The 25536-nt window shown below is 34.2% G+C and overlaps 1 protein-coding gene across 1 annotated transcript in view; it reads left to right on the forward strand.

Moving 5' to 3' along the window:
• LOC106667321 (hemicentin-2-like) overlaps nucleotides 1-25536 on the forward strand; it is a 127157-nt gene that overhangs the window by 56933 nt on the left and 44688 nt on the right. The window contains exon 5 of the mRNA XM_024230036.1: nucleotides 10177-10311. Within this exon, the coding sequence (XP_024085804.1) occupies nucleotides 10177-10311 (135 nt within the window). The remainder of the gene's footprint in view (nucleotides 1-10176; nucleotides 10312-25536) is intronic.

Consider the following 25536-nt stretch of genomic DNA (forward strand, 5'->3'; position numbering starts at 1 on the left):
CCTTTTATATAAAAACTACATAAAAACCAGTCGGAATAATATATTATCCATTGAGCGAGTGTGCAACAATATATTGTCCCTTCTCACTCCCTCATTGGCGGGCTTAAAACTTTAGAAATTGTGGGATTAGAAAAAAGATCGGACCGTTTTGTTGAAGTCGACGTGACCCTGCGATCTTGACCAGGCAATAAACAATACGCTTTTTCACAGGCTATTAGTTAGCAACAGCTTCTGAGTCATATTTTAATTTACGGTTAATGATAAATAATGTATGAAGTATTTTAGTTTTCAGTTTTTTTTTATTCATTTTAAACATAATTTTTAATCAATAATTGTAGTAATTTTCCAGGCAAATGTAACATTGATTTCTCGTGCACACAATCGAAATATTTAAATAAAAGTTCTTAATTATGTCAAAGTTTACAAAACCAACTTTTATACAGAATTCTCGTACAATCAAAATAATATGCTCCACACAAAATATCACCGGTTCAACCTAAGCCATTAGATATTAGCCAAGGGGCCTACTTAATAATTTCTAGCATTATGAAATTTATCTTTTCCAGACTTCATTCCATTAAATTTTTACTGTGATATATGGTATGTATGCATGTGTCTGTGTACATATATTTTGTTTTTTTCGTCATTTTTTTTTTTAACTAATGCATCTAATATTGTTGCACCTCTAGATGAAGGTAAAAAATCTCACAAAAATTAAAAACATCATATACAGAAATAAACAACACAACTAATGTTAAATAAGGTTTTGTCGAAGCAATTTCTACAACTGAAATGAAAGATAAAATAATTAGATTAAAACATTAACAACAAAACCTTCTTAGTTAAAGTCAGCTTACTTAGCGAATTAACCCCAACCTCAATTACGAGCAACCAATTATTTAAAAATATGGTAGTCTGTATGGAAATACTTCTTCTGGAAAAAAGTTGCTGATATTAACCGAACATATAATTGAATTTTGAGCCTTGATTTTATTATACAATATAAGAATAATACCCAAAAGAATGCTTTCGTTATATTTTCGTTAAAAATCGATTTTTAAATATATCAACTTTCTCTCTTTAATAACTGATAGTGAAATGTTCTAGGTAAAAATCAAAGGCTGATTTATGGTGATTTCGTCAAATGCCCCGTTGTTTAGATCCAATTTTTGCGTTCAGACCGGAAAGGCGAACCTTTGTAAGGAGCTTAGGTGACCAGGCCATCCTATGGCCGGTGGAATTTCCTATTCTGCGAGAGACCTCTAAGTTCTCGTCCTATTACGGGCCAACCTCAGGCCGCAAATCTTTATCGAACAGCCTTTCCTCGATTCCCAGGTCAGACCGTCGGGGGGGTTACATCCCTTAATCATTAGTTCTGTCCGACACAGAAATAATTGGCAAGAGACATAAAGGGGCAAGGGAAATGTATTTTAATAAATTAGCAAACGTATCTGTATTAATTTTAACCAGTAAACATTAATTTTACATGAATATTAGTATTACAAAATTTCATAATATTCTAATAAAAATACTATGTTTCTTTGAAAATTGTTTTTTTAAAAAGTAATTTACTATACTTGATCCCTTGCTGTCATTATATTCAACCAAATATGCATTACTTTATAAAGTTTCTGCAAGTTAAATACTGCACACTATTGACAAAATATATTGTTCCTTAAAAACTGTTTTTCCTTTTCCCCAACGTTTGGTAACACCATAGGAAACATTGATTCATGCAAGCGAGATTATTTAATTTAGTAAATTAAAAAATTTCGTAGTACCTTAAATTGCTTTTGTAAAATAAAAATATATAAAAGTAATAGGCCTTCAACTGAAAATATCCCACTTTCCGGAATTAGTGTTGCCCACAGTGCTACCCTTGAAGGAAAATAATGTTTACTGTTTACCGTACATACAATACATGAACAAATCCTGACTGATTAATTCATTAAAAATTAATGGTGACATTATTCCCTCCTGTTAGGTCCTATTGTGTAACATGTTTTATAGTTAAAACGACTAAGTAATCAATTATGTACTCTGGTAGAGGGCGTCGGTGGCCGCAACGGTTTAGGCGTTTGCACAGCGCTCATCACTGTAATGTAAAGGTCCCGGGTTCGAATCCAGCGGCCCTGCATTCGAACCCGACATACTTACAAATGCGCTTTTTTTCAAAAACACCAGTATCCTGAGGGTTTATATGACCTCTGCTGTTGCGAATCCTCGTAAACAAATAAATAAAAGAATAAAAAAAAGACATTGATTTGAAAGTGTTCTTTGATGTTTTTACGGTTAGATACCATGTTTGACCTCTCAAATATTATTTTAAAATATTGCAAAAACTTATCGCAAAAAACTAAACAATTTTGGCTACTACTGGTACAGATTAACTATCAAACTTTTAAAGTCTTTTGTAACAATATTCGTTAATTTAATTTTATGTTGCTAAATAAATAACCCTTACACGGGCAGAACTTTTAATTCTCAACCAAATAACCATTTGAATAAGGGTAAATGAAAAAAATAAAAAATAAAAAAAATATATACAATTATATTTTATTACAAAAAAAGAAAAATATTTTTTAATAATTATCCATATATTAACAACAAAAGTATATACATACCTTTTAAAAAGTGAAAACAATATTGACTTTGAGAAAAAGGACGAAACATATATTTTATTATAGAAAGGACAGCGGACGTTATTTCAACCTCAAAGGAAGCAGGATCCAACTGGGCCGATTTATGATGCCCGAACCAATCAAGCAAAAAACATGGAATATGATCTGCGGACCCCTTTCAAATCCTTAACTAATCACTGAAATTCAGAACGGTTCTTTTTCGCCTTTTTTATTCTTCAGGTTAGAGAAAAATTAATTCTTTGTTAAAAATATATTTACATTTATGAAATTTATTAATAATGTAAATGAAATTTTCATATAAAATAAGTGTTAAATATGGGGACCGCGGTAGCCGAGTGGTTAGCATGAGAGACTCTAACGCCGCGGTCGTGGGTTCGATTCCCACCGTCGCCTCCGGCCCTTTTTTCCCGATAACCCCCAATTTGCACAACATATATAAGAATTCGTCATGACTAATATGCAAAGATCATAAGGCAAAAAAAAAAGTGTTAAATATGGTAGTAGAAAAGTAAATTGAACTTGTTCGGGCCTCTTATTTTCTCTTTTGAATCTTAATTCAATGCCATTGTTGTTCGAGAACATAAACAGTTTAAAATAACGCGAGTGTTTGTATAAGCATCCCGTCAAACTAGGTTTGTATAAAACACCGGTTTGGATTTGTAAATTGGAAACCTATTGGAAATGAGTCGATATCGTTGGGAAATAGGTTTTCGAACGTATTTACAATTCTGAGGCGGCTCTAACTATTCAATTCCTGGCAAATTCCAGTTTAATTTGTGGCATTTTCCTCTCTTTTATTTATGAAGTTTGAATTACCAGTGGTTTGTAGGGTCATGTTTGAAAAAAAAAATTATAATATTTACCGTCGGACTGATTTCATCACAGGTTTGTTAACGTCCAGTACTAATTAATACCGCTGGAGAATCAAAGTGAAGATTATGTTACCGTGAAAAAAATCGTTTACGCGACGTCGAAGCGACCTTTTTTTAATTGAGGCCTTTCAACACAATTTTATTCTCACTAGTTTTATATCTATTATGTTTCATAAACCCTTATTCCTAAATATTTTTTTAATTATAAGAATGATTTAAATATTTAAAATAATAAATATTTATAAAAGGACGTAAGAGTACCATTTACGCCCTTTTCAAAAGTTAAGTTTCAGTAATTTTTTGTTAAATAAATAACATAAAAATCCTTTTGTTATATTTTTAATAAAAGTCACGATAAAGTCTCTAGTCTTACTGGCGAGGTAGCAGGAATTGTTGCACGTACTTGCCGAGCAAATACAAGTTCATTGAGATTCAGTTCTAGTAAAAGGTAAGAGGTAAATTGTGATGAAAAAATTGTAAAAACAAATTTTCTTCTCTCTAGATTCAATTTTAGTACTTTGTGATGGACAAAGTATACAGATAAATTTGTTTATTCACTCGTGGAACAAAATTTTGGAGTAAATTTTAAGAAGTCATGTTTTGTTAATTAAACGTAGAATTCTAGAGTGTACTAGTAAATTTTAGATAAACCCATAATAAAGAAAGGTTTATGTAAGTTAGATATTTATTTAGTGATAAAGAAACCTTGCGATAATTATAAATAACTTGCGTTTCGTCCGGGCAATGTCAGTAATTGTTCTACGTGCTATCTAAATTGCTAATACATTTGTTCTTATTCATTTCTAATAAAAGATAAAGATCAAGTTTATAATTAACTGCAAAGGAAAAATTGTGCACGTACTATCTCACTTACGAACACATTTCTTTAAATGCAACTGTGAAAGTAAAAATTTACTTTAACAAACACACTATAAAGAAAACGTTTTCGGTTAGATATTATCGAAGAAACATTGCAATAGAAATAAATAGATTCTATTTCCATGGAAAAAATGAAAGATTGTTGCACATACTATTTGGCTTGCCAATAGAACGCTTCGAATCCAATTGGAATAAAAATTAAATCCTAATATACACATATACAATTATTTATTAAATAAATATTTTCGAACACCTTAAAAATCGATAAAAGAACTTTTTCCGATAAACTTTATTTGTTTAAAAGCTTTGGTAAATTTACAAAATCACTCAATTTTAGGGGTGTTAATTGAGTAGAAACATGCTATAGTGTTTTGTGTCTAAACAACAAATCAAAAAATGTAGTAAACAATTGGTATTTAAAACAAATAAGTATATTTCGCCGATTACTGCCAGAAACATAAGAACATTTAATCAAATATCCCGGTCATAAAATATTTGATGTTCAAACCCACTTTCAAACACTTAGTCTCCAGTCACCTGCTGCAAATGACAGTCATTTAACAATTTAAAAATTTAAACATCTCTGTATTTGTTAGAAACAGACATTATCATGAAAACGGGGTTTTCTTTGTTTGAATAATAATTGAATCAAGATTTAAAAATAATAAATTAATAAAATAACAATATCATTTTAACAAACATTATATTGTTTTCTCAAAACAAAATAAATTTTAGCATAACCATTTTTTTTTTAATTTTGTTAATGGGTTACGTTTTCCTTCGAAAAAGTGATTATATGTCGATTTGGTTTGTCAAATTCAAATCAAATCTCAAAAACGGCGAAAATTCCCTTTTCATATGCTTTGTATAATATGCGTTTTATACTTATCATTAAATACAAACGTTATTGATATAACGTATGTCATATTAGAAAATAAAAATACATGAAAAAACGTCCATTGGTACAAACCAATAAAAATAATAAAATATGCAAATATTATATTTGAATTGGTTTAATAAAAGTAGTTCATGAAAGTATAATACAAAAAGTAACGAATACGTCAGTGGAATATTAAAAATATTCTTACCTTTTTAAAAGCATCCTTCTAAGGTGTTAAATGACAGCCGGCTCTAACGTCCCTAGATAATGAGGGTGTTGAGAAGTAGGTGACACTAAAAATAATAAAATCCTTCATTCATCCGCCCAACAACTTCCTATCCCTAAACTAAGCAAAAAATAAATTACAAAATAAAGTTTCAACATGGGCGCCCAATTATTTTTCTGCTTTCGGAAGCTTATTGGTTTATCTTTTTTAAATAGAATGTTACATTGGGTTTCTCGTGTATAAAAAATGCTAAAACTAAGGAACAGACAACAGTTGTGCTAAAATATTATTAGTTGCAATTATAACTATAGTATAGTATATTAATGATTACATTTACAATTCTTATATTATAATTATATTAATGACAAGGGTAATAAAATTCACAGTACATTAAACAACATTCTTGGGTAATTGCATAAATTTGCATATGATTCTTTCTCTTCTTCTCTGTTAAAACCTCACATTCTTTTTACACACACTCTCTCTCTCTCTCTCTCTCTCTCTCTCTCTCTCTCTCTATCTATCTATCTATCTATCTATCTATCTATCTATCTATCTCTATCGTTCTCCCATCCTCTCACTTTCTGTGGTTATTTGTAGGAATGACCGTTCGCGACCTAAATTTGTGAGGTTTGTTTTGACACTCTCTCTTACTATTTTCCACTCTCTCCTTTTTTTCTCTATTTACTACTCTCTCTATTTCATTGAACTATTATATTAAGCTGTCTTTCTCTCTCTTTCCCCTCACCCTTTCCTCTCTCTCTTACACTCTCTCTCATTCTCTCTATTAATCTCTCTCTTTCTATTTATCTCTCTCTTCTCTTTCTTTCTATCTCTCTCAACTCTATCTATCTATATTTATTTCTCTCTGTACATCTTTCTCTAGATCTATCAATATTTCAAATCTTTCTCCTCGTTATAAAAAAATAAACTCTTCTGTCTCTCACTCTATCAATCTATTTATCTAATACCTATGTATCTATCTATGTACGTGTATATCTATCTATGTGTCTACATATTTATCTACCTATCTACCTCTCTATCTCTATCACTTTTGTTTCTCTATCTCTCTAACCTTATCTCTCTCCCTTCTCTCTTTGTCTCTCTCTCTCTCTCTCTCTCTCTCTCTCTCTCTCTTTTCCTCTTTTCCTCTGTCTATCTATATTTATTTCTATCTGTGTATCTTTTTCTAGACCTATCCATATATCCATCTACCATCTATCTTTCTCCTCGATATAAAAAATAATCCCCTCTGTCTGTTTCTCTCTCTCTCTCTCTCGTGTTTTTTCCCTCTCTCTATGAATCTATTTATCAATACCTATGTATCTATTTATGTGTATACAGGTTTATCTACCTCTCTATCTCTATCACTTTTGTTTCTCTATATACATTATTTTTCTTTCCTTTCTCTCTTTGTCACTCTCTCTCACTCTCTCTTTCTCTTCTCTTTTTCTCTATCAATCTCTCTCACTTTCACTTTTATATTATAAATGATAAAGCTACTATATTTATTCCAAGGTATTTGTATTAATCGAATTGTATAAACAAAAGATGCTTTTACAAATGGTTTGTATACTGTGTGGTGATTAGTGACCGTTAATGCGGTCTGGTGTGATGTAGGTTTCAGAAAAAACATTTTCTTTATCGTGCCAACATTTCGATCTTTATTGAGATCATCTTCAGGGCCTGGGATTTACTAGGTGTAGGTAATAGGTTTGTATACTATTTCAAGGTGTATTTAGTAGAAAAATTAGATAGTACCTCCATCAAGAGAATAATAAGTTGGAGATATTATCACGAAATATTTAAAATTACTGTGTAAAAGGGAACTATTTTCACAGGAAATTCGTAATAAAACCAATCCCTGTCGAGACAAAAACGGGTCAGTTGGCAATAAAACTAACGGGGCTCATAATCTTTTTTTTTCTCTCCTGAATAATTTCAACCCCCTCTGACTTGATAGGCGGCAGCAATTCTATCCCGCCAAAAAAGGGAAAGCGACGTTTGGCAGGAAGGCAAATTGGGTTCGATTATAGGGCGAAAGCTAATTTCGGGAAGATTGACGGGAGATTGCACTTGTTGGGACTGTGTCATCACGGTTCCTTGCTCACGGCAGGGCCCATTTGTCTTCGGGCCCCGCCGTTCCATTGTTAGCAGAAAACGGCCGAATCTCAGTTTCGCAAGTACTAAATAATATTTCATATTATTCCATACCTTATCCGGTCTCTTATTAAAAGTGGAACGACGACCCTGAAGAGAATTTGAAGGTCTTTCCCGTGTTTAAAAGAAAGCAAGTTCAAGCCCAAGTTCCTTGGGGAGGAAACTGTCTCTTCAAGAAACAAAAATATCAAGGGCAATGAATGCGAAAAATTTCAAAATAGTTGAAACAGGAAAAAACCTTCCTTGATAGAGATCAAAGTAATATAGTTTTCATAAAATGTTATTACAATTTACAGGCCCATGAACACCACTGAGGACATTTTTCACAAACCAAGAAGCACATTTATTATCCATATGTTTAAATATATATTTAAAAACATCATTTGGCTTAGAAATATCATTTGACTTGGAAACCGTCTCTTAAAGTATCAAAAATATCAAGGGCAATGGGTGACAAAAAATTCAACATAGTTTTTTTTTAATGGCTTTATGTTCTTAGCATATTAGCCAATGACAGTGTATTCGTTTTGAGGGGAAGGGTAGCGTAAAAAAAGGCCAGAGGCGACGGTGGGAATCGAACCCACGACAGCGAGTTCTACGAGCCGAGAGTCTCTCACGCTGACCACTCGGCTACCGCGGCCCCTCAACATAGTTCAAAAAGGAAACACCTTCCTTAATAGAGATCAAATTACTAGAGTTTTCACAAAATGTTGTTACAATTTACAGGGTCCATGAACACCAGATTTTTCACATACTAAGAAGCACATTTATTATCCATAAAATATATATTTAAAAAACATCATTTGACTTAGAAATGTCAATTGACTTGGAAACAGTCTCATCAAGAATCAAAAAAATCAAGGGCTAAAAAACATTTCCTCAAAATAGAAAAAAGAAAAACTATGATCAGTTTTAAAGACATGTATTAAATAAAGTATTTCTTTTTGTGAGAGGCGAAAGTATAGAAATACTTCCAGAAATGTTCCATTAAAAAAATATACCAATTGTTTTAATGATTTTCTGTTTTATTTAAAATCCTCTAAAGAAACCAACAATCTTATTTAAAGAATCAAAGGTTAATTTAAAATTAAATATGAAACAATAATTAACGCAAATGGAAGCATAAAAAACAGTAAGGTTAAATCGAAAAAAGCGTGAACAAAGAATGAAAAGAAAATTCAGGAAAGAGAGGGCAAAGCCAACTCGGCCGCAATTTAATTGCTGAGATAATGAATCATTAAAACTAGCTATTGAACAAATTAAAAACAGAACAAAAAAAGAAAACTCTCGTCTAAACATTTTATTTTAATCATCTGCTAGTTTAACCCCTTTAATTTAATAATTACTTCCGTTAATTCATTACGATCGATATACTCGATATACCATTTTACTCAGATATCTTTTGACCGAAACAAATCTACTATTACGTGTTTTTTTTAAATAAATATCGATTAACGGTCATTAATCACCACACATTTCTACTATTACGTTTTCACATAATTGATGAAGTACAGTTTTTTTAATTAATGTATTATTACTTGTTGTAGGAGGATTGTTTTCGGGCAGGCAAAATATATTGATCATCCTTCTTGTTTGCTCTTCTTTTTCTTTTCCTTTGAACTTGTTTGCAGTGGAAAGACTATTACTAATTTGAATATAATTACCAAAGATGTTACGGTTATTATTCAGGTTATACCTTAGTCATCAGAAACTATATTATATTTTGTCCAGCTCATTTTTAAGCTGTTATGAAAGAAAGTGTTTCAATGTCCGAGACTGCGCTGATTTATGAGAATGACAACGTGCGAAGGCGTAAGTGATCCTCCTGACACTGAGTATGATTTGATTGGTGGGAAAATTGGAAAAAGGGTAGAGAAGAGGAGACAATAAGATTTTTTTTTTGCCGTGGAAAGTGAGTGTCACGGAGTGTTGCGGCTGGTCTGTAATCGCTTTTCAGCAAAGTAGTCTTACTTTTTTCCCCACCGAGTTTTTCCTCTTTCTACTATTCCTTTTCATCTTTTCCAATATAAGTTGGCTATCTTCCTAGCCAATGTTCTAGTCAGAATTTTTAACCTGTGTGGAAGTGTTGTCATTTAAATACAAAAGAGCCGGTCGATTGTGAGAAGACACCCTCTGTCAATAATAAACAATGAAAATTAAACAATCCGCTCATTAAAATTCCTGTTAATAAACGGTCAAATTTGGTAAATAAACTCTTAATTATCATACTAATATTATAATTATTATGCTGTTAATTTGCTTTTGAAAAACAGATCGTCTTTTGAAAATATTTGTTTAGAACTGACTCATAAAACTTGGAAATTTAAATTCGCTGAGGCAGAAAAATTTAATTATCCACGAGACTCCAAATGCTGCTGATTTAATTCCCAATAGTCAACTTTTTTTTTCAGAAGAGCTGAAAAGTTTTTGAGCCGTATCAAATATGATAATCAATGATACAAAACTACATGTTTAAACAATAATTTTTTTTTAAATCTTGTCGATTTCTTGTTACAGGTCGCAACCGGAAAAGGGACTATTTCTCATTATTTCAATCTCGTGGTCGTCGTTCCGACAGCTTACATCCTGGGCACAGGCGAATACCACATCGGCCAAGGCAGCACAATAAGCCTTGTCTGTATTATTGAAAACGTGAGTAAAGCTTCACAATTTATTCAAATTAAATAAAAGTTAAAATTAAATAAAGTAAAAGAAAATTATAATAAATATAAATTTTCACGAAGGTGGCTATAACAAACACATATAAAAAAAACTGATATCTTTATCACCCATATTAAACATAAAATTTAAAGCCTGCCGTACAGCATTAACTTTATTTTACAAAATGTAATATGACTACCTTCAACATCTGGTTTTTAACAATACTTAAAAAGATTATTAATCGGGCCGATCAATGGTACAAATATAAAAATATAAGAAACGAACGCCCATAGGAGTTTCTACATTTTACGAAACTTTTGGTTGGGATGGTTTTATCAAACTTCCTGTAACGGATGCGAATTTGAGACAAAAAAGATTTAAGGCAGTATGGGTAGTTTTCTTGGACACAAAATTAGGAGCATCAAGGATGCAGAAGACTATGGATTGGGATGTTTGGCCGAATCCCACACTTGCAGTCCGTAAGTCTTTAGCGGCATCGCTAAATTTGATTTCATAAAAGTAGCCTTTTCTTATGATAAAGGGTAAGTCAGGGCGAATAAGCCGTGAAAGAGGTTTGCATCGTGTCATAGCTTCTTGAAATTTTGGTCGTGTTTCATTATGACACGTCAGACATTTGTCGATGTACAGTCCTTGATTTTGCTTCTTGTCTTGTTTAGGATAGTACTGAAATGAATGTAAAAAATGGTCTTTTTACGGCGAGTGAAATTTATGTGGGTAAATTATTCTGTTTTATTATTTTATTTTAATATCAATTCTCCAACTGCGTGAGGTGTTGTTGAGAGTTTAAGATTAAAGCCACAGTATTAAAAGATTATGGGGATTATTCAGCCAGCTTAGAAGAGACGGTGGATGTGCTTTTGAAAAAAAATCGTGCTGTATCATGACCCCGCACAAGGACTTGCCAGGCCTCAAGATCAAAAGAATTTTAATAGAACAGAATCCGAACACTATGGGCAATGTTTCTTTTACAAGCGAAGAGGTGGAAAGAGCCCTGAATGGAATGCGTTCAAATAAAGCCCCTGAGTGGGATGGATTGATGAAAATAATCTTGCGAAGGATTTATCGGTTTTATCCGGCACAGTAGCTAGTTTGTATGTGGAGTGTTTCTTGATGGGTGTTCCCGGCTAGGTAGAAAAGGTAGTTACTGATAATCTTAGAGAAACACAGAAGCTCTGCCCTCGATGAGTCATCTAGATACACCAACGTTTCGATCTTTATTGAGATCATCTTCAGGGCCTGGGATTTACAATCACTGTTTAAATTTAACAAATACATGTAGGATGTGGAAAAATACGACCTACCTCACACCAGACCGTATCTGACGATTTCCGAATAATCATAGACTAACGGTCACTAATCACCACACATTTATAAAAAAATTTTGACAAAAAAACAGTACAATTGTGAAAAGATAAAAGACAAATTTTCAAAATTACAATTAAAAAATGACATAATAATTAAAACCAACAGAAATTTAAAAATATTTATTATGATGCCTACATCCCCAAGAGAATGAAATTAAATACATCATATAGGTTAAGATCGCACATGTTGAGAAAAGTGTTGAGAGTCGAGATGAGGCATCTACATATACACAAAAAACATATTGATGAAAAGTATAATTATAATTAAGCATTAAATTAATAAAATGATTATAATTTATATAAGTAAATGATAAATTACCCAGCTAAAAATCCAAGGACAAAACGAACGATCCAACTATTTAAGCTTACATTACTATTTTATAAAACTTTCATCAGGTACTGGTTTTTTGTGTTCACAGACTAGTTAATGTTAAATAATACAAACCCGAAAAATAACGATTAAAACATTAAATAATAAAAACAGGGTGACCCTCCATCGTCGCCAGTTGGACGGCGGTTTGATAAAGTTTCAAAATCCTAACGGTTATTCGAAGGTGTGGAGCGCACTCTATCGTTCCCTCTTTCTTTACGTTTTTTGTAAATGCCTATTAACTTCGCATATGCCATGATAGATCCTAATCTGTCAGTTTGCAGGTTGCAAGTACTAGGAGTTGCATGGATGTGGACTTTCTCATACAATAATTTTTTTTCGAAACCAGTTTCTCGACTAAGAATCTCAGGTGAATCAAGTTGAAAAAATCGACACTCTCAACAGTATGTGTTGACAAACCCGTTGTTAACTTTTTATGCACACAGCCTAATCTGTGTTGGTTCAATCTAACTGATAAATTTTGTTTAGTTTGTCCAACATATTGTGCACTGCAACCTGCGCACGACACCCTATGTATTACATTTGATTGAGAACCGACCTGTTCTTTGGACTTTAAATATGAGTGTAAGTTTGTCAAATTGTTACAGTATTTATAAGCTATGTTTACATTTACTTTCCCACTGATTATTTTTTTTAATTTTTTGGGCTATATCAGGAATATATGTTATTGAGGAATACTTAAGTATGAAATGGGATGTGCTGTTGGCGTCCTTGGATGTTCAGAGGGCATTCGGCGCTGCCTGGTGGCCTGGCATAATTTGTGCTCTCAGAAACAAAAAGTGTCCCAGAAATCTCTATCGCAGTTCTCGTGACAGTTTATTAGGAAGGAGATCCTGTTTGAACTTAAACTATCTAAGTAAAAAAGCACAAGCTACAAAAGGTTGTCCGAACGATCTTGCTGCGGGTCCGGTTTCTCGGTTATAACGTTTGATTCGCTTCTGAACTTCCATTTTTCTGGCCGCTTTGTAGTCATTGCTTTTGCGGATGACTTTTTAATACTGACAGCGGAAAGAACGAGTTGGAGTTTAGTGCGGATGCTAACTGTGGCTAGTTGAAGATTGGGCTCAGAGACGAAAATTAAATTTAGCAAAATAAATTAAACCTGTTATCTAGAAAAGAACACCTCGAGCGGGAAAATATAGTGGTTTACATGAACATAGAGAGGCTGGAAAGAATCGATAGTCCGAGAAACCTTGGTGTCATTATTGATCAGAAGTTGAGCTGTACGACCATATTTATGAAAAAAGCGGGCAACTAGTTAACGTGCTATCTAGGGCGGCTGAATTAGCTTTTAACATAATCTACAAACGTGTAGTGTTTATTGAACGTTAGTTAATGATTATTTGGAGATCTTGAAATGCGGTCTGGTGTGACGTACGTTTTAGAAAAAACATTTTCTTTGTCGTGCCAACGTTTCGATCTTTATTGAGACGTTGGCACGATAATGAAAATGTTTTTCTAAAATCTACGTCACACCTGACCACATCTCACGATCTCCAAATAATCAAAATCTACAAAGGTTCCTTGCCTGTGCTCCTTTTCGCCGTTCCTGTGTGGCATTCCGCATTGAAAAAAAAGAAAATTTAAAGGATGCAAATTCTGATTCTTCTGGCTTATTACAGGATACCGAACTATCTCTTATAATGCGGCAAGTGATTGCAAAGCCGATTTGTTTTTTGGCGGAAGAACTGACTCGGCTGAATTGATGGTGCGGAAAAGTAATCGAAGGGTTGGACGAGAGCACACTGGACAGTCTCACAAATCCCAAGTTTATTTAAAGGCATTTGTTTTATAACTTTTCTCAATTACACGCATCTATGTACATGTTATTGATATCAAGTTGAAGTTAAGTTAAGTTGAAAGTTAAACTGTTGTTTTCTCAGTGGTCGATTTTCAAGTTTTCAACTAACTACCGTATTTCAAACGCTTAAATCTAACGTCACATATCAACCGTCAACTAACAACTACATCATGGACCTTCCAATCGCGAGTTGAATTTCCATGACCGATGAATACGATAGCTAGATAAACGTTGAAAGTATTGGGATGAGATCCGACAAAACCATTTTCATCAAATTTATTGTAATGATAGAAGCCCGCCCAACTGGATTTGAGCTTACAACCCCCAAAACAAGTGTTGGTGAGTAGGACCGTTAGTCGATAATTATTCAGAAATCGTGAGATGACGTCTGGTGTGATGTAGGCTTCAGAAAAATATTTTCTTTATCGTGCCAACGTTTCGGTCTTTATTGAGATCATCTTCAGGGCCTGGGATTTACAAACATTATTTAAATTTAACAAATACATGTAGGATGTGGAAAAAAGTGATTTATATAATGCAAAATATATTTGTTATATTCAATCAAAGTATTTCTACTCACTCAAAGTGTTTGTCTTCTATGTAATTGTGTCATTCTTGCGTGTCGTGTTGAGAGTGCCAGTGAGATCTATTAAATACAGTCATACCATAACTTCCTTTCACATTATCCTTCCTCACTAAATACGTAGATAATATATTTACAGCAGTTCCCACAGATCAAATTCAAACTACATTAGATAGATTTAATAGCTTGCAACCACGCCTACAATTTACACATGAAATCGAAAACAACAAAAAAATACCATTTTTAGATACACTCGTAATAAAACAACCAGATGGCACTTTAATCACAGATTGGTATCAAAAACAAAGAAACACAGATCGCTNATTCATACAAATGAGTAATCCTGTAAACGTAAACAGAATATTTTATATAGATTTTTTTTAATGAAAACTTAAAATCCTGCATTATTTTCCGGACAACCCGATACATTAAGCATATCAAATACAAACAAACCAGCATACATTTCCATGCCATTCAAGGCCTGTCTCATAAATTAAACACATTTCTCTCGTCCGATAACTTCAAAATAGCTTTCCAAAATTATAAAACAATTCAAACACTTTTTTCCAAAATTAAAGATGCCACACCAATAACAAATAAATCTGACGTAATCTACAAAATCAATTGTTTAGACTGTCCGGCAACTTACATCGGTCTTACATCTCAATATCTGGACAAGAGAGTAACATATCTATGATTGCAAAAAACCCAAGCAAAAGCCTACAGCACTCCGTACCCACCATTTTGAGCACAAACAAAATTTCGACTTCAACAATCCAAAAATATCACACACAGAACGTAACTTTTTAGAAATGGTTTACATCAACAGAAATAAACACAGCATCAATTACAGAACAGATACATGTAAACTCAGTTGCAGCTACGCCAATATCATTAATCAAATTCAATGTAGATAACATACACATATCATCACATCACATTCCACACATCAAATATTTTTCACATACTCTAATTATCCAACAATTTAGCTTTCCTTTTCCTATTTACCCCTTTCGATATAATCCTGAAAGGATAATCTTGCCGAACCATTACCAACGTTTTTTTATCTTCGTCGGCTCTTTTCATCTCACAGAAGCCGACGCCATATACAAAAATTCTTTTCTATACCGACTTCCTTCCCCACCCCTTCAAAATCCAACATATATAAACATAAAACAGCAAAATCTCACTGGCACTCTCAACACTACACGCAAGAATGGCACAATTGCACAGAAGACAAACACTTTGAGGGAGTAGAAATACTTTGATTGAATATAAAAAATATATTTTGCATTATATAAATTCACTTTTTTCCACATCCTACATGTATTTGTTAAATTTAAACAATGTTTGTAAATCCCAGGCACTGAAGATGATCTCAATAAAGATCGAAACGTTAGCACGATAAAGAAAATATTTTTCTGAAGCCTACATCACACCAGACGGCATCTCACGATTTCTGAATTATCATCAAAACAAGGGACTCTGTTAGCAATAGCTGGCCACATTGTATTTAAAAAAATCGAAATCTACATCTAGATTATCTCCAGGAGATTAGTTGTCGGCAGACGCTTTTTCCATCCATTCTGTAATGCTTATGTAAATATTTCTTTGTTAATTACATTTAAAAATAAACGTATATCTATCTAGACTTTGCATTAGGAATTCACCTGATATAAAACATTTAGATGTTTTTCATTTTCTTTGCGTATAAATGAAAGGCAATTATTCACTTAAAGATAACGTCAAAGTCGCAATTTCCCTGAATATCAACTTAATCAGCCTGTTTTAAAATCGCCCTTCTGCGCTTTCCGTCCCCGCCGCCCTTCTAGTCGTAAAAAACCGAATTTCTTTTCGAGTAAATGAGTTTTCTTTGTCTAAAGTCCGTTCACAATTAGCTAAGATAAAAAGATCCTTAAGTCCCAGTTTAAAGAATGAAAGGAAAACAACTTGCAGCGTTTCGTTGACCCGGGTCGGTCAGATGGTAATTAATAAAGAATTAAACAATTGGGGAGCCAATGACGACTTATTCTACAATGTACAGGCCGTTTCTTCCATTTTAAACATTTTTTAATTTAATATTAATTATTTAGTCTGGACAATTGCTAAATTTCAATAAAGATTTTTCTTTTAAATTGAAGTTTAATAAAGCAAAAATTAATTGGTTGTACAATATGTACAATTCATTTGGTTATAATATTGTTCGTAAAAAAATGTTTCAGTGTTGTTTTAGTTTCATTTTATTACTATAAATAAAACACGAAGAATTTTTTTACAACTTTAACCATAGGCAAGTGTAATAACCAATCACTCTTGCATGAATATTGCGTTTTAGCAAACGCAAATAATTATTTCTGCTGTAATAAACATTTATTACTTTATATTAGACCGGAACCGTCTTTTATACATTTTCTTCAAATATTTGATAGGCCGTTTATTACTGACAAAACAATCACACCCGAAGGGAAATGTTCGGTTGATTGGACTCGTTTTATTCGTTCACCATGAAAATGTAAATTTCATCTTTTGATATTCCAAGTATGGCGCTTTTTGCCAATACCCAATTAAACTGAGCTATTATATGAAAAACCGGTTGGTTTTAATAAGAAAAAAGATGCCCTTTTTTAAATCTTGTTATTACAGAGCGTCATTAGAAAATAGCAAAGTTATTTAGTAGTTTTCAATTAAATAATCTTTATGTAAGGTATTGGTTGAGATAAAAAAGTCAGTGTCACGAGCGGGATTCGAACCCACGACCTTCGGCTAGATACGCCGCTGCCCTACCACTTGAGCTATCGTGACTTCAATCCACTCGGACACCAACCTCCCATCTCAACCCACCTATTGAATTTTCCTTCCTTTTTGCCATTTTTCTTTTATCTCAACCCATATCTTACTTAAAGATTAATTAATTCAAAAGAATTTATTTGGTCAATCGTACCACGAAACCTAATGTTATTTCGTAAATTATATTCCTATCAATTAATATTCTTTTCATTTTTTTTTTTTTTTTAATTTCAGTGAGGAGGGTTAAGGAAAGATTCTAACATTTTCAACATTGTAATATTCTGTAGGTCTATTTTTGGACCCCCCCCCTCTATTATGGCCACACCAATTAAGATAATTTTGATCCGAAGATGTGAGATCCGAACGTGATGAAAAGCACGAAGAGGGACCGAGGAAAGTGCTAGGTTTTATGAGGTAAATAGCACTTTCCTCCCTCTTCGTGCTTTTCATCTCGTTCGGATCTCACATCTACAGTGTAATGATTACAATGTAATGATAATTATCATGATGGAAAAGTGTTTCCTGTGTGTTAAAGGCAAGTCCCCCTATCTGTGAATTTAATTCATTCTGAAGAAAATTTAAATAAGGAATCCCCTACCCCCCTAAGTTCTAAAAACAACATTTTCGTATTTTTTGTTCAGTATATAAATATCTATTGTGGACATTGCATAGCCTTTATTTGTTAGTAGACTAAAGTGTTTGTAAAATGAGTTCAAAAAAATTAACAACCTTCTTCTTCATTGTGTAGGAGCATCTGCAGAAATGTACACGTTGTTGATGAGCTACTTTCTGTAAACATTGGATTCTTAAAAAAATATATGTGGTCATACGATATTTACAAAAATCTTCCAAGCAGTCGACTGAAAGGTACCAACTTAGCGAAAAATTGCAGGGTGCATGTTTCTGGATCTTCGTTTACTGCCTCTACGATTTCTTCCTTCTTCCTCCTCAAAGACAATCGAAATGCATCTTATTTGTCTAATGTAGTTAATTAGTATTTCTTTCTCGTTCGGCGTCTTTCTGCCCTTAATCGTGACTTCATCGTATATAATGTTTATAATTTTAATTATTTTTGTACTGATTTTTGTATATTTTATAATATAGAAGATTGTGATTAACACTATCTAAAGCTTTTCTACAATCTACAATAAAAACGAAAAAGTCTTAGTTCGTATAGCCTGTACTAATTTATTTATTAATATTAGATTATCGAGGCTAGAGGTTTCTTCAGTAAAACCATTTTGAGTAAATATGATAAACAACAATTTTACAAGATAAATTAATTGTTTACAAATGCGATGCGATGAAATCGTCCTATTATGAATTATTTACGTTGCAATTTCCGTCCATTGGAAATGAAAGAATATATGGTCCTTACAAATAAAATCCGATGGTTTAATTTTCCTACTGTTCAGTTTCATTCTGCGAATATAATAATAACGTAATCTTTACCAGTGATTACTTAGTAATCCAACGATGTCCGTAATTGCGCGTTGAAAGATACTCTACGAGCTGACTTATTAAATAAAATTACATTGGGAAACAATTATTTGTAGCGCGAAAAACACCCAAGACCATTAATTGTTATTTAAATTTAATTTTATATGTGTGGTGTATAATTTAAACAATGTTTATAATTCCCACGTGATAAATTGAATGGAAACACATCTTGAATATATAATGAGGATAATATATTAAAATGTAATATTGTAGTGATTAATATTTTAAAACTTTAAAATGGCTAAGAACGTGTGTGTTATTTAGTGACCGTTAGTTAATGATTATTCGGAGATCGTGAGATGCGGTCTGGTGTGACGTAGGATTTAGAAAAACATTTTCTTTATCGTGCCAACGTTTGCCCCTCAAAACGACACACAAGAATGGTACAATTACACTTTGAACCCTGAAGATGATTTCAATAAAAATCGAAACGTTGGCACGATTAACAAAATGTTTTTCTAAAACCTACGCCCCACCAGACCGCAGTTCACGATCTCCAAATAATATTTAATTTTATATCGCATAATTTAATTAATTTAGACCAGTTTCTCCCTGGAAATTTTGTTTTATTCACGTTAAAAAATAGATGGAATCGATCGGATTTTTTTTGTACCGATTTGTTGGACAATTTTTTTTTAATACACAAAATATTATGTTTCCAATAATAACAAGAATAACAATGTATATACAATACAAATAAATAAAATATTCTCCTGTGAAGCATTTCCAATATATAGAAAAATAACCGCAAACAATTCAATTTTCTTTTGTGAGTTATTGAAACAAAACATAAATATGAATTTCATAATGCTAAAATTCTTATAAAAGAAAAAATTGAATACAAATTAAATTTATTAGAAACTATTAACATTACCTTAACTGAAAATAATGTTAATATAAAACCGAACGCATAGAAAATGAATCATCAATGATAGATAGATGTAATATTTCAGGGTATGGTATACTGCGCCCTTTAAGAGCTATTGTATCCCCTGTGCTCTGCCTAAAGCACATCGGTGAGTCATATTTCATCAAGAAACTTGATTAATAGGTCCGGTTTCAGTGGTTGTAGTTCTTCTATGGTCACATTGGACATCCCAAAACACTTCCTCCTGCGGGCTAATGTAGCTCCGCAGTTTGTTAGTAAGTGTGTTGGTGTCTCTTCTGCTTCCTTGCAGAATGTAAATGTGCCATCTTGTATTATTCCAATTTTCTTTAGATGTCCATTCAATCTACAGAGTCCTGTCAGGAATCCTGTTAGGATTCACAGTCTATTCCTGCTTCCTTCTGTGATTTCTTTCTTGCCAAAATTGGTTAGAAGATTCTTGGATTGTCTATATCCAATAAGTGAATTCCAAAGTTCGCTCATTTTCTTTTTGTCCTTCTGTCTGAGATATTCGTTAATAGTGTGGATTCCTATGCCACAGAAGTGTTCGGGTCCTATCAGCGGTGTGGCAGCCCCTTTCCTTGCAAGGGTGTCCGCTTTCTCGTTGCCTTCTACTCCCATGTGTCCTGGGACCCAGCAGAGGCTGACTTTATTCTGCGTACCTAATATGTTTAGTTTGGTTTTGCAGTTCAGCACCATCCTTGAACTAATGGTATTTGAGCTTAGTGCTTTGATGGCTGCTTGGCTATCTGACATGATAGCTATATTCTTGTTTTTGTATCCTCTATTTAGATTGAATTGGATACATCTTTCAATTGCGTGAATCTCAGCTTGGAAGATACTGGTGTGTTTTCCCATGGGTTCTGAGTATTTGGTTCCGGGTCCAAATACTCCTGCCCCCGTACCTTCTTGTGTTCTAGATCCATCTGTGTACCAAAGGATGGTGCCATTTTTGAGGGAGTTATTTCCCTTTCTTTCCCATTCCTTTTTGGTGCCCAGATGTATTCGGAATTTTTGGTTAAATTCAAACCTCCTGTTCATGTCATCTCTTGGAGCCATGAGTGATGGATGGTTCCACAGTTTGTTTCTGTCTCTCCATTTCAGTTTTATTCCTGTTTGTGGTTTCTCTCTAATGAAGTTGATTATGGTTTTCTGTGCTGTCCTTTCTACCATGTGATATAGGGGGATTAGTCCCAATATCTTTTCCATGCTAATTGTAGGATATATTCTCATTGCTCCCGTTATGCAGATGCATGCAAGTCTCTGTATTTTTGTGAGTTCTTTCCTTTTGGTTGTTTGTTCCGCTTTATCAGCCCAGGCTATAGCTCCGTATGTAAGTAAAGGTCTTACTATTATGGTGTGATTTCTCTCGTTTTGTAGCCTCCTCCCCCCTCCCTTTTTCAGGCCCCTAACAGGGATCCTTCCGAAACGAAAGTTGAGGGTATGTCCTCTTGACATTATCGTTTTTGCTGAGATGTCGTCGCTGCCCAGGATCATGACAATCCCAGGCCCCTCTGCTTTCACTGAGTGAACTTTCCATTCCTCAGCGCAGATTCCATCATTCTGCGCTTTGACCAGCGCTAAGGTTCTCTGTTCTTCTCCTAGTTTTGTCCTAGGGAAGAATACTGCTATCGAGTGAGGTTTGGGAACATCCTCCCCAACCCTCACTGTTAGTTTTTTTTGTTTGTTTAGCTCCAGTTTGGGAGCTATTTCCTGTAGCCATTGTACAGTTTTGCCATCTTGACAGTCTAGGACCTTCAAGGCCAATTCAGCCAATTCCTGGCCTGAAGTGTATGCCTTCAAACTGTATTTTGGCTTCCCATCCTTTTAGAATTTCTTCTATGAGGGTTTCCTCTAGATGGGTCAACTCTTCCGTTGTTAAAGTTACCAGAGGGTATTCCTCCGGTAGCAAAGACACTCTTATGATCTTTGCTGCTCCTGCGTAACTTACGCTAGGAGCAGCCTCTCTGGCTTTAAACTGTGCCTGAGGAGTGGAAGGCTTTACTTTCTTGTCCCTTCTCAGTTCCTTAGAGGTAAGAGATTGCTCTCTTGCCCTCTTACTGGATGATTTTGCCTCCAGTTTTTCTTGTTGGATTTTAGCCTTCCTTTCGTCGGCTAATCTCCGTGCTTCTTCGGGTGTTTTCCCCGATTTTATAGCCCTCAGGTACCATTTGGTCATAGCACCGCTAAGACCTTTCCTGAGAGGATCGTCTTTTCCGCCTGGTTCTCCCAGCTTTGGTAGATTGGCGGAGGCTTTTTTTCTTACCTTTTTATTTCCCAAGAGGAGGTCTATGTCTTCTAGTGTCGCTACTTGAAGGTAGTGAACCTTTCATTTTTGTGGTGTTTAGTTTCCCACGTAGCGACTGAAATTTATCTTTAGAAGGGAGAGGTGGTCTCTCCTTTGCTTCTGTGGACTGAGTGTCCATCTGAGGTTGATTCCCAGATTACTTGTTGTGTTTGGAGCAGTGGAATCCTGCTCTGGGTTTTGTTTTTCGTTTACTTTGCTCATTTGAATCCCACGAGTAGCTAGGGAACTATAAGATCTGCTCCATCAGAGCCCCGCATGATGGAGTAAGGCTAAATACTCTCTGATGTCGCCCGGTGTCAGAGAGGCTCCGTTCAAGACAGCCACATTAACCCCGGCTGCCAGTGAATCACTCGGCACGGAACGCATAACACCTTTGATTGGGGCGGATGATGTTTTCTGTCAAGCCCAAGACTCTTTTTAGGGGGGTGATAGGATAGAGGGGGAGGGGTTGGTTGGTGATACGAGTCTATTTAGTGAGGAATGGTTAGGAAAGTGAGTACCTCACTTGCGGATAGGACACCAGAGCCCCTTTAGCCTTTTCGCACCGTACCATGCCGTGGGGATCAATGTGAATCCCCCCGTCAGGACAGCGACGAACGTTTCCCGGGGTTCACTACTTTGAAGCGGGGTTGGCCTTTGAACCCCTGAATCATCAATATAAAACTATTTTGAATATTTATAAAACTAACCCAGATAGTAAATAGAATATGATTTGCAAGCATACATACTGTTGTTATATTTTTTGATTGTTATTTTTATAATTATTGATAATATTTTTGTTAGTCACTGTTTTTTGAATTTCATGTTGAGTATTAATTGTTTTTATTTAGAGTAACTCTATTCATATATTTATTACGATTTCTTTTATATACTAACTGTGATGAAAAGTATTCATGACTGTAAATGCTTAACACTTTAAAATTTATTTTTTACCAAAGATTTGTAGTGTGTCAGTCGTGTCAGTTGATATCTAATGATAAGTAATTTAGGCTTCCTGGTTTTTGTAACCTTTGTAATCTTGCTAACATTTAAGTTCAATTTAGCTAAATAGCGAGTTACGTACATATAAAAAGATTTCTTACTAGTTTTGACAAAAAGAAGTGTTTATTTATTATAATTTTTTGGTGATCGTGAGGTGCGGTCTGGTGTGACGTAGGTTTTAGAAAAACATTTTCTTTATCATGCCAACGTTTCGATCTTTATTGAGCCCTGAAGATAATCTCAATCTGACGGCACCTCCCGACTCTACATAATTATAAATTATTATCTATTATTAGCTAACGGTCACTAATCACCACAATTTATTACAATATAATATTGTAGCTCTGAAGAGCGACCAGTGACGGGGCCTGAAATGCATTAGTGATTGAAATATATCGCACAAAAAATAAATTGTATGTAGTTCAAATAAATAACCAATATTCTTGATTAAAATATTGTTACCACCAAATTAAGTCAAAATTATTTTAAAAAAATAAATTTTGAATTATTCTTCTTATTTTATTCATTCATTGTTCTCATACAATACACATTTTATTAGCTTTATATTCGTAATATAACATGGTGTAATTTGAAAATTAAAGCTTCTTTCCAAGCTATATTGCTCCATCATCCAAACATATTTGCATATATCAGGCACTAACGGACTTGTTGAAATTTATGTGTAATGCGTAATAGTGAAAACGTGAGTTCTGGTAACATCGAATGATATCGTAATTATTGCATAAAGGGAGCCAACAAGTTTATTATAGGTCTTGACTGTAAATCGGCCCTAAAGGATATGTGGCCGCATGGCATGCATACCAGTGGCGATAAGCCTTTACAAACTAGCTTGGCCCCTTATCGCGGTTTACATAGAATTGACACTGCAGATACCATTTCCTTTCATCACACCCAAAATGAGTTTTCGCAACAAAAAAAAAAATATATAATAATAATAGCAGAGTTTCAATGAAACAGACGTTAAATTAACACTTCGCTGGCTGAATAAACAAAAGTTAAATGTTATTTCTACTTGTGCGTTAAAAAGGCGGTGAAAGAGTTGGGTTTCCCTGAACGCAAATTAACAATTAAACGAAGAATAAATACGACTTACTACTAGATTTAATTACTCAGGAAAAGGAAAACCCTTGTTAAGAAGGTTTCTTGTTAAATGAAACTGGATTGTAAAAGATTTCCTCGTGGGTTGCACCGGCTTATTTGCATTCGCAGGCCCTCGCCACGCCCGAGGAGATTAATTTGCGGGATTGAATTTTCTACAATTTGTGGCCACAGTTTTACCGCGGCGATATTCGTTTGCTCTCGAGTTATGCAAATATTTAGCGGAGGGGTTTTGACTTCGGAACACGTCTGCCGTGGAAAAGTTCCGCCTGTGGAACCAGAAACGTTACAACGGCCGGACATGGTTCAATGCACGTAATCCCCCTTTTTTCGAGAATAAACCTCGCACGGCCGAAAAGGGGAAAAATAGGACTGACAGGACATATCTTGTTAGCCGGAAAATTATTGTAATGAATATGTACAGACAAAAACCTTTTCGAATATTATCACACTGACGCTAATAAAGTGGTGAAAACATAGAAAGTTAAATGTATGTATAAATATATTTAAATGGGCAAATAAAAGTGGATAAAGAGGGGCGTCGGTGACCGCAACGGTTAGGCGTTGACACGGCGCTCATCACTAAGGTAAAACGTCCCGGGTTCGAATCCAGCGGCCCTGCATTCGAACCCGACATACTTACAAATGGGCTTTTTTTTAAAAAACACCGGCATCCCGAGGGCCTATATGATCTCTGCTGTTGCGAACCCTCGTAAAGTAAAAATAAAATAAATAATGGATAAATAAGATAAACGTGTTAGACAGGTAGAAAAGTTTGATAGAAAACTTCATTTGGTCAGATGATTTGTATGAATGTATTAATTTGCGTGAGTGTTGAAGCATGGGTGTGACTGTGACGTAATATCGAGTACTCACAGGCCCACCAAATTAATGCAGGTTTATATATATATATACGGTTTCCCCTCGCCGTAGAGAGTTTGTTTTTATATCTTTTTATTGATTTGATCTGTGATCCTACTGTATTGTTGTTTAAATTTTAAAATAAGTTAATTGTACATGTATATATATATTTAAGAAACGCACTGTGATCACATGTACCTGAAAAACTAAAAAAGGAGGATTTCATTGGTTTTTTTTAGACTTATATGAGATGCTGAGTCCCAAAAACATAATGTACTTCTGTGCCCAAAACACCATGTTGTTTAATTCCCTATTAAAGTTTAAAGCCCTGAAGATGACAGTATAAAACTGTCGAAAGCTCGGCGAAAACCGTAAGGAAGTTTTCTCTGTTTTGACCTCTTCCGAAGATCCTCTGAAAAGAAGTCAGAAATTTGAAAACATATGTTGTTGATTACATAAAATTTGGGTTTAANATATATTTGTAGTGTGATGTGAGGGACGGGTCATTGGCATTTCGTTGGTACTATACTTCCAAAGTGTAGTGGCCTGTCTTGAATGAATGCATTTATTAGCGTGAGTGGTAATCCGTGAAAAGGCGTGGCTGTCGAGGAATA

This window comes from Cimex lectularius, unplaced genomic scaffold (assembly GCF_000648675.2).
Source record: "Cimex lectularius strain Harlan isolate CLEC.00 unplaced genomic scaffold, Clec_2.1 scaffold392, whole genome shotgun sequence".
Lineage (NCBI taxonomy): Eukaryota > Metazoa > Arthropoda > Insecta > Hemiptera > Cimicidae > Cimex > Cimex lectularius.